This window comes from Tachysurus fulvidraco, chromosome 21 (genome assembly GCF_022655615.1).
Source record: "Tachysurus fulvidraco isolate hzauxx_2018 chromosome 21, HZAU_PFXX_2.0, whole genome shotgun sequence".
Lineage (NCBI taxonomy): Eukaryota > Metazoa > Chordata > Actinopteri > Siluriformes > Bagridae > Tachysurus > Tachysurus fulvidraco.
In genome coordinates, this window is record NC_062538.1 from 6,500,188 (window position 1) to 6,520,021 (window position 19,834).

General features: G+C 38.9%; 2 protein-coding genes across 3 annotated transcripts; one reads left to right on the forward strand and one right to left on the reverse strand.

The window, feature by feature from the left end:
* Window positions 1-2,732: 2,732 nt before the first annotated feature.
* Window positions 2,733-15,013, forward strand: slc7a3a (solute carrier family 7 member 3a). Its single transcript, XM_027156672.2, has 12 exons — window positions 2,733-2,837; window positions 7,807-8,255; window positions 8,353-8,514; window positions 8,609-8,780; window positions 8,897-9,015; window positions 9,131-9,353; window positions 9,743-9,882; window positions 10,364-10,466; window positions 10,559-10,785; window positions 11,339-11,505; window positions 11,606-11,714; window positions 12,966-15,013. The coding sequence occupies exons 2-12, from the start codon at window positions 7,889-7,891 to the stop codon at window positions 13,097-13,099; spliced, it is 1,923 nt and encodes a 640-aa protein (XP_027012473.1). The 5' UTR covers window positions 2,733-2,837; window positions 7,807-7,888; the 3' UTR covers window positions 13,100-15,013.
* Window positions 13,976-18,694, reverse strand: rab39ba (RAB39B, member RAS oncogene family a). 2 transcript variants are annotated; one of them, XM_027156680.2, is made up of 3 exons: window positions 18,361-18,694; window positions 17,254-17,480; window positions 13,976-16,596 (listed from the first exon to the last, which is right to left on the reverse strand). In XM_027156680.2, exons 2-3 carry the CDS (start codon window positions 17,466-17,468, stop codon window positions 16,170-16,172), a joined length of 642 nt encoding a protein of 213 aa, XP_027012481.1. In that variant the 5' UTR covers window positions 17,469-17,480; window positions 18,361-18,694; the 3' UTR covers window positions 13,976-16,169. The 2 variants fall into 2 exon arrangements, with proteins under 2 accessions (XP_027012481.1, XP_027012490.1); XM_027156689.2 differs by lacking the exon at window positions 18,361-18,694 and adding an exon at window positions 18,110-18,265.
* Between the last annotated feature and the right edge of the window lie 1,140 nt (window positions 18,695-19,834).

Consider the following 19,834-nt stretch of genomic DNA (forward strand, 5'->3'; position numbering starts at 1 on the left):
ATATGTACATAATACTAGTGTATTATGTACATATTGTTATACTATATGACGTAGTAATATGAAATGGGAAACTATTCTAATAATGGTTCACCTTGTAAATAATATCAGCTTAGCAGTGGTTCTGTAGTGGTTTCTTTGTTCAAAAGTTAAGATCAGATAAGAAAAGTTAAGAAAGAAAAGTTCAATATAAAACAATATTTTAAAAAACTAAATGTGCTTTATAATTACATTTTACAGTATTTGCTGAATTGCCCTTTCAGTTTTCATTAACTTATATATCCTTAAAGATCCTTATATAGAATTAAAAAAAAGGGTTCTGCTTGGCTTTAATATTTTAACTTGTAACTCATTTTCGGCACCACAATCGCCAAATCTGCATTAACTTCTCACTCACTCACTCATTGTCTACTGCTTATCCGAACTACCTCGAGTCATGGGGAGCCTGTGCCAATCTCAGGCGTCATCGGGCATCGAGGCAGGATACACCCTGGACGGACTGCCTGGAAGCATGTATGAGTAGAGCAGGGGTCCAAGGACTGATCCTTGAGGGACCCCATAATTAACTGGCAATAAGCTGGAGGATTCACCATTTAATTCTATAAAATGGTATCAATCAGACAGGTAGGATTTAAACCCTTTATAATCACACCCATTCAGTGTTACCCATATGAGGATGGGTTCTCCTTGAGCCTGGTTCCTCTCAAGGTTTCTTCCTTACCATCTAAGGGAGTTTTTCCTTGCCACTGCTGCCTGAGTCACCTCAGACTTGCTCATTGGGGATATACAGAGAAAATTGTGTACATTATACAGAGAAAATAAAATGGCAGTTTGGTACACTTGCTTTAGCCAGTTACAAGTTGTGCACCACTGTTTTAACAATAGGTCAGTTAAAGTACAAACAAAAGAAAAAAGGGTGGAAAATTGCAACATATCTGTATTTGGCAACGTTGCCACAGTGTGCACTTTGCTTACACTCATTACTGAGAAATGCTAGTGTACTTGGCTAGTATAAAATAATAGTGTATTATGTACATATTGTTATACTATATGACGTAGTAATATGAAATGGGAAACTAATCTAATAATGGTTCACCTTGTAAATAATATCAGCTTAGCAGTGGTTCTGTAGTGGTTTCTTTGTTCAAAAGTTAAGATAAGTTAAGTTAAGAAAGAAAAGTTCAATATAAATCAATATTTAAAAAAACTAAAATGTGCTTTATAATTATGTTTTACAGTATTTGCAGAATTGCCCTTTCAGTTTTCATTAACTTATATATCCTTAAAGATCCTTATATAGAATTAAAAAAAAGGGTTCTGCTTGGCTTTAATATTTTAACTTGTAACTCATTTTCGGCACCACAATCGCCAAATCTGCATTAACTTCTCACTCACTCACTCATTGTCTACTGCTTATCCGAACTACCTCGAGTCATGGGGAGCCTGTGCCAATCTCAGGCGTCATCGGGCATCGAGGCAGGATACACCCTGGACGGACTGCCTGGAAGCATGTATGAGTAGAGCAGGGGTCCAAGGACTGATCCTTGAGGGACCCCATAATTAACTGGCAATAAGCTGGAGGATTCACCATTTAATTCTATAAAATGGTATCAATCAGACAGGTAGGATTTAAACCCTTTATAATCACACCCATTCAGTGTTACCCATATGAGGATGGGTTCTCCTTGAGCCTGGTTCCTCTCAAGGTTTCTTCCTTACCATCTAAGGGAGTTTTTCCTTGCCACTGCTGCCTGAGTCACCTCAGACTTGCTCATTGGGGATATACAGAGAAAATTGTGTACATTATACAGAGAAAATAAAATGGCAGTTTGGTACACTTGCTTTAGCCAGTTACAAGTTGTGCACCACTGTTTTAACAATAGGTCAGTTAAAGTACAAACAAAAGAAAAAAGGGTGGAAAATTGCAACATATCTGTATTTGGCAACGTTGCCACAGTGTGCACTTTGCTTACACTCATTACTGAGAAATGCTAGTGTACTTGGCTAGTATAAAATAATAGTGTATTATGTACATATTGTTATACTATATGACGTAGTAATATGAAATGGGAAACTAATCTAATAATGGTTCACCTTGTAAATAATATCAGCTTAGCAGTGGTTCTGTAGTGGTTTCTTTGTTCAAAAGTTAAGATAAGTTAAGTTAAGAAAGAAAAGTTCAATATAAAACAATATTTAAAAAAACTAAAATGTGCTTTATAATTATGTTTTACAGTATTTGCAGAATTGCCCTTTCAGTTTTCATTAACTTATATATCCTTAAAGATATATATCCTTATATAGAATTAAAATAAATAAATAAACACAAACAAACAAAATCCAATTTAGATACTTCTATGGTATAAAATGTTAAAATACAAATACTGTATTTGTTCTTAAGAATAATATTAAGGAATAAAACATCTCATTTGCACAGCATCCTAAGCTTGGGTTACTGCATGTTTATGAACAGACAGATTTGTGAACATTAATTTAATATATCTGAACAGTGGTGGGGTAGTTTATCAATGTCCAAGGTGGCGAATAACGGACAATAAACTACCCTACCACTGTTCAGATACATTACAATAATGTTCACAAATCTGTCTGATATAATCAGTGTAACGGAGTACAAATACTTCGTTACTGGACTTAAGTAAAAATTTCTCGTATCTGAAAATTCCCGGTAGATTTTGTGACGTTTATTTTACTAGAAGATGAATGAGGGGCGTGGTGTCAAAGGGGAGGGGCGGGTTTGTTTATATGACGTGACCGCTTGAGCACTAAAAGCGCTCCAGTCTGTAGTGCACAAGTCTGTAACACTGTGAGCACCACTAAAGGTAATGTAACGTTTCATATATAAACGCTTTGCTTCGTGTATTTCACATTATGTCCAGGGGTAAGAGATGGCGTGTTTATTGAGGTGTTTATTGAGGTGTTTAGTGAGGTGTTTATTGAGGTGTTTAGTACTAAATCCTGAGCCTCGCCTGGAGTCTTTCTGATGCAATCGCACACGCCAATGGGGTTATTTTATACGGTTAGCTTTAGCTTTAGCTCGCTAATCACTTAAAATGATCACAACACAAACGAGGAGTGTTGTGATTTTGTGTATTTTATAGTAGAGTTATATTTATCGTGTATTGTGGTCATATTTAATTATAGGTCATGGATTGCGTTTGTGTTTAAATGAATGAATGAATGAATCAATCAATGTATTATTATTATTATTATTATTATTATTATTATTTTACCGTATATATTTAGCTATCTTACATAACAGATTAATCCTACATAAATTATCTTAGTTTATCTTGCATTATTCGTGTCACTTTCCGTCATGTCGTAAAAATTTTATTTCTTCAACCAAATTCAAATTTCTTCATTGCTTTAAGTCGCTGCCTTTGTGTGGGTTTGATGTTGTCTAGATTCAGTAAGATCATATTAACCTTTATCCATCACTATATTTGTTCTTTTCTGCATCTGCTTTTCTTTTGATTCACAATAATGATACAATGTAGATACACATAGTTTGAGAATGAGTTAGTAATATATAGGTGTTTGAGAGTGTGAGAGAGAGAGAGAGAGAGAGAGAGTGTGTGAGAGAGAGAGAGAGAGAGACAGAGGGAGTGAGAGAGTGTGAAAGAGAGAGACAGAGGGAGTGAGAGAGTGTGTGTGTGTGCGCGAGAGAGAGAGAGTGTGTAAGAGAGAGACAGAGGGAGTGAGAGAGAGAGAGAGAGAGAGAGAGAGAGAGCACGTTGCATCAGCAACAGTGATGCCAGCTCATTCTGCCTCGTGGGCAGCTCATGCTTTATATGGTTGTGATATATTTGCACCGTGTCACACATGGCTAACGTGTCAGTATTTACTCACTCATATAGTCATGTTGGCCGCCCTGTAATCTGCAAAGATTATACGTTTTCTTTTATTTATATGTATAATAACTCACTCGTTATGCCTCCGTTACTGCAGCTTTATCCATAACTCCGTGCCAAACCCAGTTGTTCCATGATGCAGATCGTACAGCTAATTTAGTTTGTAACCATGATTATATTATAATGAGTAGTCCAGTCTTTAAAGGGACAGGTAGTACAATAGCAGCCTGCTACAAAATGTTTTATTCCTTTTATACCACAGAAATTTATTTGTCAGTGATTACAGTTTATTACCTAAAGAAAAGCACATCATTTATATATCTATTTTTATTTATTGCTACTTGTGTCACTCTTTTTCTGTATCTCTCTCTTGCTCTCAGAAAAATAAACAAACAATTAAATAAATATACAAACAAAATAATAAATAAATAATTCAGCTTATTGTTTTACAAAGAAACTACAAAGTCCTTTCCCATGTCGGCAAACCGGAGACTCCTTCCAAAAACAGGATAAACAAGCTTCTTCCCACATGTTTTCAGCTGTTTCTTATCATATGTTTGGCTTTAAGGTGTAAGATGCTGATGTAAAAATAAATGTACAAATTAAGTTGAGTTTCTTAACTTCATTTGGTCTTAACTTAATTAAAGATTGTACTCTTGAGTGAGAAAGTAAAATAAGTTAAAGTAGATCCTTTTGGACACAAGAACCTATGAACGATGACGTTTGACTGATAATCTTACGCACTGCTTTAATCTTAATCTTAAAACAAATAAATATTTTTAGTCTGAATTGAATTAACTGAAGGCTACAATGACGTTAGGACTCTGGCTCGAGTTACACAGTATTATATCTACAATTATGATCTATCGAGACCGCAGCATCATCATCTGTGACCTTGGGACGCTTATCACTATTAAAAAAACTTATTAGGTTGACATTTTGGCTGACTTGGCTCCATTCAAGTACTTTCCACTCTCGGTTTGTCACTTGTAATAATTTTCTCTACCTTACCATGTCATTACTGGATAATAAGATTTAGAGTTTGGAAGGAAGCATAAAGCAGAGAAGATTATAAAGCCTTCCCAACCTTTGGACATGTTTCTGAAATCGTTCTCAGGAATACGTGCCTCTACGCATCTTAACCAAATCAGGGTTACTTTCCTAACTGTAAACAGCTGAGAGTTTGTAGAATCCTGCTCAGGCTCTCATGCTGTTTGCATGTAATTTGGCACCGATTGCAAATGGCACCTGTGGCTCTCTAAACCTGGCTTATTTCTCCGTACCTGATCAGCTTATGTTTTCAGTGTAACAAATACAATGCAAACAAAATCTTACGTGTTTTGTCACGGCACAGGGTGTGCGCGCACGCTAAAGAATCTCACAGCCTCGTATTTAAGTTTGTCCATAAGTTCACTGAGCATCGGTGCTACGGTCTGCTGCATCGAGACATTACTGACCTCAATTTAGAAAGAAGTGGACTTTAAGAAGCCTGCGCCTGTGAGGATTTAGCTAATCCTAGCATGCAGACTGACTGTATGAAGCCTGAATGGGTCTTTTATGTACAGCCATACAGTGTCTGTTTGAACCTGTGAAAACAATGAACGTGTCCTCCTTTTTATGCGAAATCTATTTTCCTGCAATAACAATAACGCTGAAAGGGGAAGTTGCTGTTTTCTTTTCATTCAGATGTAAGAAGGTTTATTTTCAGGTTGTGGTAGCGTAATCTAACGTGATAGAAGGAACCAAAACAAAAAACTTTTGACCCCCAAGACTCCTGTTTAAATAGTTCGGTAGGTCGTTCTTTATGTAATCAGCTTAAGGTGCATTGCAGGATTTGTTTCAAGCAAAGCTAATCAGTGACTCACTCCATAAACTCGCCTCCTCTTTTCTTTTTGCCTGCTATCTGCTATCAAAACCTGCATCCTGATCTGTCCTGGCCTTTTTTTTTTTTTTTTTTTTTGCCATTCATACAGATTTTCTTCCTCATTCCTGAGTTGTAGTTTAAAATATTCACTATCGTAGACTGGGGGTTTGTAGCTAATGGACAGTTTAATTCAGGTGAATATAAAAGAGGCTTCAGTGTCTAGGTAACGAGCCATCGGAGGGTATCGTTGTTTAACTAGAGCATTTTCGTGTATTCATGAAGATTGTTATTGACACTGTGATACACTTGGCCACATGCATATCAGCTGGACAGCCTCATGGAAAACACAAGACAGAGATTAGCACCATTGTGCCCTGGTAAGACATTGTGCTACATCTAGCCACCCTTGCGAGAGCCTCACACACGCTGGACGATTAGCCTCCTGGAGACTCCTACTGAAAAGAATTTCTTCTGGCTGGAGCTTCACTTTGCACTCCGTAACGCTCAGCCGTTACTCAAAAAATCCCTAAAACACAAACTACAGGTCGCTTTGACTAAACTAGTGGAGCTTTTTCTTAAATCTTATGCATTTCTTATGGCTTCGTTCTCACTAACGGGAGACGCAAGCAAGCAGAGCCAGCGAGCAGCGAATGAAGGCGGTCATTGTACGATGTTGTGCAAAACCTTAGTGGTGGTTTTAAGCTCTGAGCTGATGCTTCTGCCAATTTTGCTCAAACCTTTAAGTCTCTCCAGGTTCTTTGCCAAGATAAACAGTCTATCATGCAGATAAAAGGTTCTATTTCAGCCTTTCTATTGTATGTCGAATTACAGGGAAGTTTTTGTTGCTTTTTTTTGCCAAATTCCTTCTTTGTCCCACCTGTCTTTGATGTATAAACACAGAGTACATACACGATACTGTACGAGACAAACTGTTTAGGTTTTCACATCCGTACCAAGGAACAGGTCATGTAACGTTTTTGTCTAAATGACCTCCATATTTTCAGTAGGAAATCCAGTTTTTTGGAAATGGCAGATGTGTTTTGCACAATATCTACATACTATCTGTGAAGTCCTACCCTTTTTTGGTCTCAAAAATAGTTCTTGGTATCTGATTTTCAGGATTTCACGTCCCGAAATCCACAAGCTGGAGCCCCGGTTGAATGCGAAACGAATGACGCACGAATAAGGAGTGTTGCTATTAAAACCCGTCCCTGACCGCGCTGAAGCTGAAATAATGATATAGGAATAATGTGTACTGCCATTGTAAATGGTACACAGGAACCTGATGGCCTTGGTAAGGAGCAAGGCCCTCTCAGTCTCATATCAATATTAGTGAAGCTTCAAGATAGGAAATCTGGCAGCTGTGTTGACTTGCTCCTGTTCACATTGCCCATCCTTGAACCTCTCTCTCTCTCTCTCTCTCTCTCTCTCTCTCTCTCTCTCCCTCAAAAAAAAAAAATCACTTCAGCTTCCCTCGCTTGATGTTATCATGATGGAGGGAGCGTTTTCAGCGATAGCATAGCAAGACATGACGTCCGTGTGGGTGTTATGGTTCCAGCTGGTCAAATATCCATGGTGAAAATTTACACCGTGTCTTGGAGGCTGTCTTCATTGCAGGTGTCTCAGGTGACACTGCAAGAGCAAGTCTTAAAGCTTTGTGAATGGAAGTGTATCGTTGGTCATTATGAACAAAAAACGACAAAAAAAACATGACGCTTGACGAATAATTGGAATAAACTAATATGAATATTCTTGTGGTTTGAGTTTGGTTAATAAGCTAGAAATGTATAAACAAGCCCAGGAATGTGATACGGTCAGTATTGTCTTCATGGTGTTGATAAAAAAAAAAAATACAAAAAAAAAACACACATGTTGGGACATTCAGCTCCTTGCTGGAATTCAAAATACAAAATGGCAGACAGCCTGGAATTAATGACATGGATCCATCAGTCATGTGAGGGGAAAAAAAACCTGAATGATTCATTAATAATTACAAAAGTGGTAGGCAGGGCTCACACACACACACACATCTACAAACACACACACCCTAACTGTTTCCGTCTTCATTCCTAGGTGTGTGTATAAACAAGCCTGTCTACTGCTGTGTAAGGTTACGCACACCAACAACCTCTAAATATCTCGACTACATTCAGCCATGGTGGACAAACTGGCCTCTGTGGGACGCATGCTGTTGCGGCGCCGCGCTATAGACTTTTCCAGCGAGGAGACCCGTTTCGCCCGTTGCCTCTCCACCCTGGATCTGGTGGCTCTGGGCGTGGGCGCTACACTCGGTGCTGGTGTCTATGTTTTGGCTGGAGAGGTAGCAAGAGAGAAGGCAGGTCCTGCTATTGTCCTCTGTTTCCTTGTAGCAGCGCTGTCGTCCATGCTGGCAGGACTTTGCTATGCAGAGTTTGGGGCTCGAGTACCAAAGACGGGCTCGGCTTACCTGTACAGCTACGTGACCGTGGGAGAAATCTGGGCCTTTATTACTGGCTGGAACCTCATCCTGTCTTATGTCATTGGTGAGTTGTGTGACTGCTACTTTAAGGGAACACTGCGCTAGACATTTGAGACACTGACATTTGAGAATGTGGCTCATGAGCTTCTTGTGATCTTCAGGTACGGCCAGTGTTGCTCGAGCCTGGAGCTCCACCTTTGATAACCTGATAGAACAGCGTATCTCGAGCTTCTTCCGGTCAGTCATGGCCATGAAGGTTCCAGGCAATGTGCTTGCTGAATATCCGGACCTGTTTGCCCTCATTCTCATTCTGCTGCTGACCGGTAAGTAAACTATTAATGTGGTTGCATTTATCATTTCTCATGCCTGCAAATGTTACCCAAGGGAATGTGTTTTATTCACTTATTTGCTCTCTAGGTTTGCTTGCCTTTGGTGTGAGTGAGTCTGCTCTCATCAACAAAATCTTCACTGGAATCAACCTGGTGGTGTTGAGCTTTGTTATGATCTCAGGCTTCATAAAAGGCAATACAGCAAACTGGAATCTCACCCTGGATGACTTTATCAATGATACCAACATCACAGTAAAAGAGTGAGTACTGTTTTAATATTTATGACCTTTGGGTTGTTGTTTAGCGTCTTTCATTTTGCATGTCGGATGTGTGAATTACATGCCGATGGTGTTAAGACTTGTTCTGTCATCCTCAGAGAGGTGGGGAGATCTTTTGGATCTGGTGGCTTTGCACCATTTGGCTTCAGAGGCATCTTGGCTGGTGCGGCCACCTGTTTCTACGCCTTCGTGGGTTTTGACTGCATCGCAACAACAAGTAAGTCCTCATATTCATCCTGGAAATGCTGTTGATCCACTGTGTTGTGTCTGAGTATTGTTTAGTTTATTGCATGCCACGGCTGATGCGTTGTACCTAAACCCTTTTTCTGTAGGTGAGGAAGCCAAGAACCCGATGCGCTCCATTCCTATAGGGATCGTTGTGTCATTGCTCATCTGCTTCTTTGCATACTTCGGTGTGTCAGCCGCACTCACACTAATGATGCCGTATTACAAGCTTAATACCCAGAGTCCTTTGCCTGAGGCCTTCAGCCATGTAGGCTGGGCACCAGCACGATACATAGTGGCCGTGGGTTCACTCTGCGCCCTTTCAACGAGGTAAGGCTTTCAGAGAGGACTTTATTGACATGTGTATTTGTTTAGTGAACGAATCGGTTCTCTGTTGTTTTGTGGGAGACCTGGCAAGTTAACAAGGTCGTGGACAACTTGCATGTGTGCACTTTTAGAGTCGATGCTCCACATCTTAGACATTTGAATCAAATACAATTTTGATTTGAGTTTCAGAAAAGTGCCACACCACAAAGTTGTAATGAAGCCACCACATTGGACACTTTGTCAGTGAAGATGGTGTTAACTTTTACAATGCTTTGGATAATATGGTTGTTAAGACATGTTTGATATCGTATACTTGATTTGGTGGACACATACATACAAATATTATTCTGTCCTAGCAAAGTCCTAACCTGTGACTGTTTCCCATCCTGCAGTCTGCTGGGCTCCATGTTTCCCATGCCACGTGTAATCTACGCCATGGCCGAGGACGGGCTGCTTTTCCGCTCTCTGTCCAGCATGAACAAGCGCACCAAAACCCCGCTTCTGGCCACGGTTGTGTCTGGCATTGTAGCAGGTGAGGAAAGCTCTGCTTATGTGCTCCATGCTTGATATTTTGATTCTGCACAACCCAGGACTGGGCATTTTAATATTAATATTAATATTGTGTTCAATTTTTCAATGACAGTTTTTTTAATATCAGTTTTTCTATAGTATTTATTATTTTATAAACAATTGATTTTTGTCATACAATAAAAATCTGGAGCACCTGATTTGGTGTTAAAAATTGATTTTTGAAAATAATTTAATTGCAGTTTTCCCCAATCCTTTTTTTTTTTTTTTTTTTTTGGGTGTTAAATAACTAGTGGACATTATAGCTCAGTTCTTTACAGGATTTTTTATTAAATGCAATGTGATAGATTTCCACACAATTTATAAACAGTACCTATTGTGTATAATATGTTGTTATTGTAGGATATGATGTTTTTATATCACTCTCCCCTAGTAAAAAGAAATGGTTGCAGTTAGGTGACGCATTTCTTTTTTCTGTTTGGTAGCACTCATGGCTTTCCTGTTCGACTTGGCTGCGTTGGTTGACCTTATGTCTATTGGCACATTGCTGGCTTACTCTCTGGTGGCTGTGTGTGTTCTCATTCTCAGGTATGCTGCATCATAGATCCACTCGAAACGTACTTCTACACACAAAATATTCCCTCTGTGAAATAACTGGCTTGTGTGTGTTTTCTGTGTAGATACCAGCCAGGAATGCTTGGCTCCTCTAGTCAGAGTGAAAAACTGGTGGAGCTAGTGGGAGGTGAGAAGGTGGCGGTCTCTGGAGACAGTGGTGATGAATACGGTCTTGACTCGGATGATCATCTCCCCAGAGAGAAGTTCTCCTTCAAGCTGCTCTTTGTTCCTTCAAGGGACAGCCCGACCAAAATATCTGGAGCAATCGTCTATGCTGTAACTGCGATTATCTGTAAGAGTTGTGCAATTGTTGTTTTTTTTCTTCTTTTCATTGTGCAAGCAGTGTGTTAAGCGCGGTATATGGTAGCTTAGGTTCGAGACTGCTATTTAATGTTAGAGTGTCAGTCGTGTTACTACAATTTGGTTGTAAATGAATGGGTGGATGGATAGCTGGAGGGAGGGAGAGTTTGGATGGATGGATGAAAGGTTTGGATAAATGAAATGATTGAGTGTATTGCAGGTTTGGTTGGAAAGATGAAAAGAAAGGGGGTGGGTTAAATGGGTGGATGGACTGAATGGAGGGATTGGATGGATAGATGAATGGGTGGAAAGGAAAGGATGGATGGGTGAATAGAGGAATTGGATTTATACAGGAAAAGATGAGTAAGGGAGGTCGGAAGGATATCACGAAAGGTGGAGATAAAAGGGATGGACAGATAGACAGACAGACAGACAGAAATACTGATTGTGATTATTCGTGCAGCTCAGGTTCAAATGAATTCACTTTTGGAACACAAGTGTAATTTGATCCAGTGTGCTAAGTGTGTGTACTTCGTTCTCCTCAGCCACGCTGATCACCGTGCTGTGTTCGGTGTTGGCCGTGTGGCTGGACGAACTGATGGCAGGCGATCTTGTGTTAGTGGCCGTGTGCACCATTCTCACGTTACTCTGCTTCTTCTGTGTCATCATCATCTGGAGGCAGCCTGAAAGCAAAGAAGCACTCACCTTCAAGGTACTCATGAGATAATAAACGTATTCTTCATGTCTGTGTAGTTTGGTATGAAGGTCATTTTCATTAGATTAATTAATTCTCATTGCTTTTTTTCCTGCAGGTGCCTCTTCTGCCTTGGCTCCCTCTGTTTAGTGTTTTTGTCAATATCTACCTCATGATGCAACTGGATCTGGCCACATGGTGCCGCTTTGCAGTTTGGATGGTTGTTGGTGAGCACATGCTTTTTACCTGTGTGTTCAGAATGGCACACTCATCTGTATATATTCTGTACACTATATATAAGGGACGTCACTGTGTCCTGGTTGTACGTTTTCCCGCACTTCCGTCTTCCATCTACTTTTTACTTTGTCAAATTCCTTATTTCACTGCTTGGTTCCCATTCCCTTTGCACAAAAACCCCCTCGCTCTGGGCGTTCCCTAAATCCCTAAATCATACACCAGCAAGCCTCACTCTCTCTTTGTGCAGAGGAAGCAGTCCAGCCCTTCACTTTTGTAATAAACTTCAGTAATCACTGATGTATTGCTTCCTTTGCTGCTGCTTCTAGCATGTTCGTACGTTTATCACACACAGCAATATGAAGCACAGAAGTGCTTGGTATTGTTGATTATATTTGTCTAATCTGCACACACAACCCACTCTAATGTTCTTAGCTTGTTTGGCTCTGTCCACGTTCCTCACAGCCACACTGTCTTTCAGCTTATAACAGAAATATGTTTCTGAGAAAGAAGAACATTTAGTGTATTAGATTTTATTTTAATTTTTGATATACACACACACAAGGAAGTGCAAAAAGAAACCCTACACTGGCCCTTTCCTCTTCTAACTAAAAGCTTAACATCTAGAGTTTTTTTTTTTATCTATCTATCTATCTATCTATCTATCTATCTATCTATCTATCTATCTATCTATCTATCTATCTATCTATTTATTTTACAGTTTTAATCTATTGTCTGTCGAAAACTTGGCTATGCAGCCTGAGTAATCATCAAGATACTCTGGGCACAGTGAAAGGTTTTACATTTACTATGTAGGTGGGGTTCAGTATGAGTGGTATGTTTAGTATGTCGACTTTTCAAACAAGTGTAACCAGAGATTAAGCAAATATAACTTAGAAAATGTGCAATTGGTCGACGTCACAGGAACACAAAGCGCCTGTCATGTTCATACTAATACAATGGAGACACACTGCGTCAATTGAATTTTGTCCAAGAACTTTGTGGTTGTTAAAAGTTTGCCAGTTCTGTACAGTATGTTCAATAGATGCTAGACATTATTTATGTCTACCAAATTTATAAACGTTTTATTAGGCCAGAAAAAAAAATCAGCGTTATCGCCATGGCAACATTAACATTGCCTGAGCGCTTCTGTTAGTCATCTATCGTTAATGTTTACAAGAATACTTATTTATTTTTTAAAATAATGCATTTATTTTTAATATCCTCATGTTTTCCCCTTTCAGGGTTCATGATCTACTTCTTTTATGGGATCCGGAACAGCACCGAGGCGCAGAACAGCACCCAGAGAAAAAAGAATAAGAAGACCCCCATTTATTTAGGAGGCGATGACAGTGAGGTGGAAGCCATGTCTCCTTGATAACAACAGAAGCAGCTCGTATCTAACCATAAAGTTCTATATTTATGAAGTGAAGACTATAAATTCAGTGTTACACAATTGGAAATCTTGATTATAGATTGTGTCGAGCATTTTATTTAGAAAAACAAATACCTGAAAATAATTAGACTGTGTTCAGTACATGAAATCAGTATAATGTAGAAAGTTTTACTTGACATTGATGGCCTAAGAGGCTGGTAATAGTACAGTACAGATAAATTCTAGCTGATGGATGCTAGTGTGCTCAGACATGCTGTAGAAGTTGGTGTCTGTTAGACATTAGGCCAAGTGTATACAGGGTATTTTTAAACATGTGGCGATTGTTAGTTGTTTGTATTATCTTATCGTGATTACACCGTCTGTTAAAACTGAGCGCATTTGGGAGAGAGCTACTACAAAGAACCATTGTGAGGTCCGGCCATATTGTGTGTATCTTGGTATGATGTTAGTTACTAGAGTGACCTCTAGTGGCTAATGTACAAAATGCAACATCAATTATTTCCTAGTGATCGGCTTGTTTACGCTTTAACATAATTGTGACGTTACGCTCTAACATGGTGACGTTATGCTTTAACATTAATGTAACCTTACGCTTTAACATTAAAGTGACATTAATCTTTAACATTAAAGTGACGTTGTGCTTTAACATTCGTATGACGTTACAGTGACCTCTAGTGGCTAATGTACAAAAGGCAACAGCAAGTGAACAGAACAGTAAATCGCTACATATTGACTTTGCTTGTTTACGCTTTGACATGCGTCTCTAAGACCAGTCAGTGTTTATGCAGTTTATTCAGTATTAAGGACAAAACCTTAAGATTTGAATAGATATTGGAGAGCAATTTTTTTGTTGTTTAGTAAGTTTTGTAAAAAAAAAAAAAAAAAAAAATTGATCTCAATTCTAATGCCCTTTTATAACCCAAAAAATGAAGTATCTAGGAGACTAGACAGACTCTGAAATGGAGTTTGATGAAATCTGGAAGTGATTGGAAGAAAAAACTGATCCCAAACTGCACTGGAAATAATTGTCAATGGCACTTTTGATAACAGCTGTATTAAAACAGGAATGTGAAGGTCTTATGGACTGGATGTGCTTAAAACAAAATGAATACATTTCTACATTTAGAAATGACATCCAGAAACAGTATATTTTCCTAAAGCTGCTTTGTTCAATGTCCATTATACAAAAATCCTAAATGAATTGGTTATGACTGGAATTTGTATCTCACGGTATGGATACTTTTGAGTAAAAAAAAAAAAACAGTAATATTCTATAATATGAATAGAATTATTATATAATAAAAACAGTAATATATAATAAAAATATTTTTAGTTTCCATTGAAACTTTTTTCCTTTTTTTTTTGCTGTGGATGAATACATTTTTTTTCTACTATTTTTTTGTCACATTATTTCTAATGTAGTTGTAGTGCACTGTTGTATATATTATGCTATGATATTCTAACTAATTTTACCTTTCTTGCTTTGTCTATATTTGATGAACTAATTATTCCTGCTTTCATGTAAGTTTAGAAATATATTTTTGTACAGTATTACCATATTAGTGTATGTTCAATATATGAAATGTATCTATTTACATGATCTCTCCATGTAAATATTCATTGTTGTGAGATAAATTAGTGTCATCTTTAAGGCATTTCACATTGGACATTGTTTTTCTCCAATGCAGAACTGTGCCTGAAGTTAAAACTCCTCCTTGAAGATCCTTGTGGCTGGTTAGACGCCTATGTTTACCAAGCCCTTTGCCTTTCAGCTTCACTTTGAGTGTATATTTTATCTTTGTATTAATCTGTCACTGGATTTTGTACACTGTAAATAAATGTCATGTAAAATGTTTTTGGTTTTGTTTTTTTAATAAAATTGTAATTCTTAAGTGACTTGCTAATCTCAGTCCATTTTCGACTCAACAATCCAAGCTCACGATACATTACACGAAGCTCGATGAAAAAAATAACATGGATTATATGTTGTCGTTCATTAATAATCTTTCTTATCACATTTTATTGGTATTACTGTTCATCTTTCATACAAGATCAATAAATACATAGCTAGTAGTTGTTTCAACCTGTTAAATGACAATGTATTGGTTAATAGTCAAACAATACATTTTTGGATGGATATGAAAGGTAAAGCTTTAAAGATCCCGTTCCAAATGCACGTTCAAAGACTGGATCAGAAAGAAAAAGAGGTAAGATGATAGAATAATAGTGAGGATATATAAGATGGTCGTTTTAAATGCTGTGTGAAATTTCTGAACAAAACGTGTCAGGTGTAGTGTTTGCGTTACTCGGTTGTCCATTGTCAAATCTCTGAAATGTTCTGGCTGACATCCTGATTAATAGTCACACATCAGAGCTTACTGCATCTGAGTGAATCAATTACCATCAATAACCAAATCATGGAGTTTATTTATAGCAGAAATGGAGTTAGATATACAAATCAGACTAGCAAGTAAGCTCAAAGGAATGCTCACTGCATGCTTCCTAAGAAAACATCACATTTAACGTGTTTAAAATGAGATAAATAGGAAATAGATGATAATAATGTAGAACACGATGTGGCAACTGAAGAGATGCTGATACTTCGATTTATATGATTCTCCCAGTTCATGTCTCCTAAATCCATTTAGATTGCAGGAGAATGTGACACTGATGTCTGAATTTGTCTTCTGTCTTGGGTTCAAAAGAATGCAAGTAGGTCAAGGAGGCAATGCATTCACTTATTTAAGCATTCCTAACGTAACACTCTTCCTGGTTACACTTTTCCGTGCATGGCCCATCCAGTTTAGTCCAGAGTTCTTTGCTTTGCCCTAAAAATGGGTTATTTCGTTATCTTTAAACTAATATTTAACGAGATCAAGGCCTGGATTTTGTGCAGATCTACTCAGGAGTGAAACCTAGAACATGTCCTAAAATGGATCTGGGTTCTGCTATATACAGCTGTGTTCAAAAGCTCATCGATCGAAAAGGCAGTGTAAGAGGCCAAGCTAAAGGAGCACAATATGACTGGGTTTGCAGAGGAGAAGTATGATGATCAGCAGAGACAGCGGCGATCACTCTTGGTCACTTCTTCAGATGAGTGCACCACGTTGGGCACGAAGCCACTCTTCACCCCCTCCCAGCCTTCCTGGATGGTGATGTCACCCCGTTTGACAAGCTCAAAGATGTCACGTGTCAGCTCTGTGAAAGCCCGCTCCACGTTAATAGCATCACGCGCCGACGTCTCCACGTAACGCATGCCGTAGGCAGCTGCAAGCTTCTCCGCTTCCTGCTGGCTCACCTGCCGCTGTGGCTCCAGGTCACACTTGTGGCCCACCAGCAGGAAAACGATGCTGTGTGGCTGCACGTGGCTACGTGCCTCCTCCAGCCACTCATGAACATTTTGGAAGGAGCGACGATTAGTGATGTCAAAGAGCAGCAGACCGCCCACTGAATTACGATAGTAAGCCCTGGTGATAGACCTAAAACATGGATATTAAGCAGATCAGAACACAGCAAGCATGAAAGTAATAAAAGTAGAGTGGGATTTAAAGTAATAAATGACAAACCTTGAACGTAAAATAGAAGAACCAAACTGACAAAAAGCAGGTACAGATGTAACATAATACAAAACAATTTGTACTGTAAATGGATATAAATTCATTTTAGGAAATTCTCTGCATTGTCTACCCCATTCTTAAACCCCATTTTTAATATTTTTCTTTTTTTTAATTATTCATTTTTTGCTTCCTTTCTTGCAGGATTCCTTTTATTCATTAAAAAATTCTGCAGCAGGAAGGGATGGGGTTGATCTTTCTGGTTGTATTAAGAATAAATGAAAAATCATGCTGTTCTCTTCCTATGTTACATAAACAATTATTAATTATTGCTTTAATAATTGTATTCATTATAAAAGTATCTCCCTAATAAAAAGGGCGTAAGACTAGAGTGTATTGGGTGTATAGGGTGTTTATTGGGATAGGGATCCCAGATGATCCCATTCATCCTTAGTAACTACCTGGTCGGGATTGTGGTGCGTTCAATTGGTTCAACTATTTTTCATTTCAGCATTAGCATTGTGTTACACCTGAGTATACATCTTATATATGCTAAAAACCTTTTAAGATATTGCTGAATACCTGAACCTCTCTTGTCCTGCAGTGTCCCAGATCTGCAGTTTGATCCGTTTGCCTGGCTCAATCTCCACCAAACGTGAAAAGAAATCCACTCCAACGGTGGGGTCAGACACCTGTGCGAAACGCCCCTCTGTGAAACGTCTGATCAGACAAGACTTCCCCACTGTTGAGTCACCAATGACGATCAATCGGAACTGGTATAGCCATATAGCTTCCATATCTCATAAGATCTATAGACAAAAAGATTATTTTAAAATCTCTACAAGGACACAGTGGTTTAGTGGTTAGCACATTTGAATGGAGGTTCAATTCCCTTGTGTATGAAGTTTGTATGGTTTCCCTGTGCATCGAGGGTTTCCTGCAGGTACACTGGTTTCGTCCCCACTCCAAAGACATGTTTAGTAGGCTGATTGATATCTCTAAATTGTCTGATTTTATTTTTTTGAGTAGAAGAACCTTTTAATATGAAGTAAATAATGCTTTAAAGTGAAGCTGGGAGTTTAAAACGTTAAGGAGTGCCAGTACAGATTTGGGGTAAACGCACTTCTTAATCTCGAGGGTTAAAGAAGTGTATGGAGAATAACCAAGTTGCCCTAACATGTCTGAATACATTTGTGACAGAATTAAAGCTGTAAGTAACCGCCAATCTTCACCAGCCATTTTTGGCTCGAAGCTCAACATAGCATCTGGATCAGTGTTGTAATGGCAGTGATGGTGTGTTGTTATGTGATGTGGCTGCTACACCGGAATGATGCTGCAATTTAACGCATCGCTCCGTCTCATGCTAATAAAAGCTTTTAAATGATCAATGGCTAGTTTACAAAATGGCTAGTTTACAAAACCAATTCCTAGAACTAACCTTAACCTGGAGTAGCACACATGGTCATTTGGTGAGTAGATCATACTTCATTGTCCATTGTAGGCCTAAAAATTGAGTACAAACTGTATCCTCGGGCAAGTTGTGTTCAGCAAAATGCGCGTCTCAGGCCAAATATGCGCGCGCACACACACACGCACGCACGCACGCACACACACACACACACACACACACACACACACACACACACACACACACACACACACAACCGATTAATAACCGACTGGACATACCTCAGTTAAGCTTCTTAATGTCTTGCAAAAGCAAAACCAGTGATCTTCATTGTGTATCGGTGTGAAAAACAAACGGTGTCCCAAAGCAAAGCATCCACACACATCCGAGCAGGTTTTGTTAGAAATAACAGCCTATGCAACTAGTTTCCGTTATAACGGTACAATCATACTGAGAACCATCATCATTGAGGAAGAGTGTGATCTAATATCAGTTATGTTTTTTATTTTAAAAATCCATTCCCAAGATCGAATCTTCAATCTCATAATAATGGATGAAAGAATGTTTGTAAAATTTGCTGATGAAATGGCAGCATCATCAGCATCATATAGCCTGACTCATCCCTCATCAGTACCAATACCGTAAAGCGCACAGTGATGGCGCAGTCCGCGGGGGCGCGCATTGTCGTGCTTCCAGCCTCTGAACACATATTACAGGCTTTACGGTGTGTAGGAGGGTCTCTTCATCAGGCCTACTACAACATGCGTCTCCAAATAATTCACCCCCCACTAGAAAAGACAGCTAAGGCTCTGGGCAAATGGTTGCAATCGATACACATTTATATGTGCCTTGTGTGTTGGGAGTTTATATACATATGTTTAAAATCCAGACTGTCAAATCACAAATTCTAGTGATTGAAAAGAAGGTGCTTGAAACATTTTTTTTTTGGTTTCTTTGTACAGTAACATTAGTTGTTGTTTTTTTTAGTGATCTTTACATCTTCAAATGTAAAGAATACAATATTGTAATACAATATCTGTGTGTAGTTAGACAAGAGCACTTTGTGTGTTTTGCATAACAATGTACGACTTGGTGGTAATTTACAGCATTTGGCAAACACCCTTATGCAGAGCGACTTATTTCATATTTATACAACTGAGCAATTGAGGGTTAAGGGCCTTGCTCAGGACCCAACATAGTGGGTCCCTGAGCAAGGCCCTGGGATCAAAGGACCTGGGATCAAACTCACAACATTCTGATTGGTAGCCCAAGACATTAACCACTAGGCTACCACATGCCCCATGCATAGTCAGTATTTATACATGTATGCATCAATACATGGCCAAATGTTTAGTGACACCTGACCATTATATGGACCCTTTTTGCCAGTCTTCTGAGATTTAGATGTGGTTGTGGGGATTTGCTTATTCAGACACAAGAGTATTAATGAGGCAGGGTAAACTGATGTATGGCTAAAAGGTCTGGGGTTGATTTGGCGTTTCAGTTCATTTAAAAAAAAGGTGATTAGTGGGATTATATCGGGGCTTTGTGCAGGATACTCAAGTTCTTCCATGCCAAACTCGGTAAAACATGTCTTCATTGATTTTCCTTTGTGCACACAGAAATACAGGAAGTTCATTCCAGGTTGTCATGCTGGAACCGGTTTGGGCCTCCAGTGAAAGTGTGTGTGTGTGTGTGTGTGTGTGTGTGTGTGTGTGTGTGTGTGTGTGTGTGTGTCTGTGTGTGTGTTTATGT

Coding starts and splice junctions, on each gene's coding strand:
- rab39ba (XM_027156680.2), bottom strand. CDS start 17,468: ATGGAAGCTATATGGCTATACCAGTTCCGATTGATCGTCATTGGTGAC. Junction 16,597..17,253: donor GCAGGACAAGAGAGGTTCAG/GTATTCAGCAAT, acceptor TCCATGTTTTAG/GTCTATCACCAGGGCTTACT.
- slc7a3a (XM_027156672.2), top strand. CDS start 7,889: ATGGTGGACAAACTGGCCTCTGTGGGACGCATGCTGTTGCGGCGCCGC. Junction 9,016..9,130: donor TGACTGCATCGCAACAACAA/GTAAGTCCTCAT, acceptor CTTTTTCTGTAG/GTGAGGAAGCCAAGAACCCG. Junction 10,786..11,338: donor TGCTGTAACTGCGATTATCT/GTAAGAGTTGTG, acceptor CGTTCTCCTCAG/CCACGCTGATCACCGTGCTG.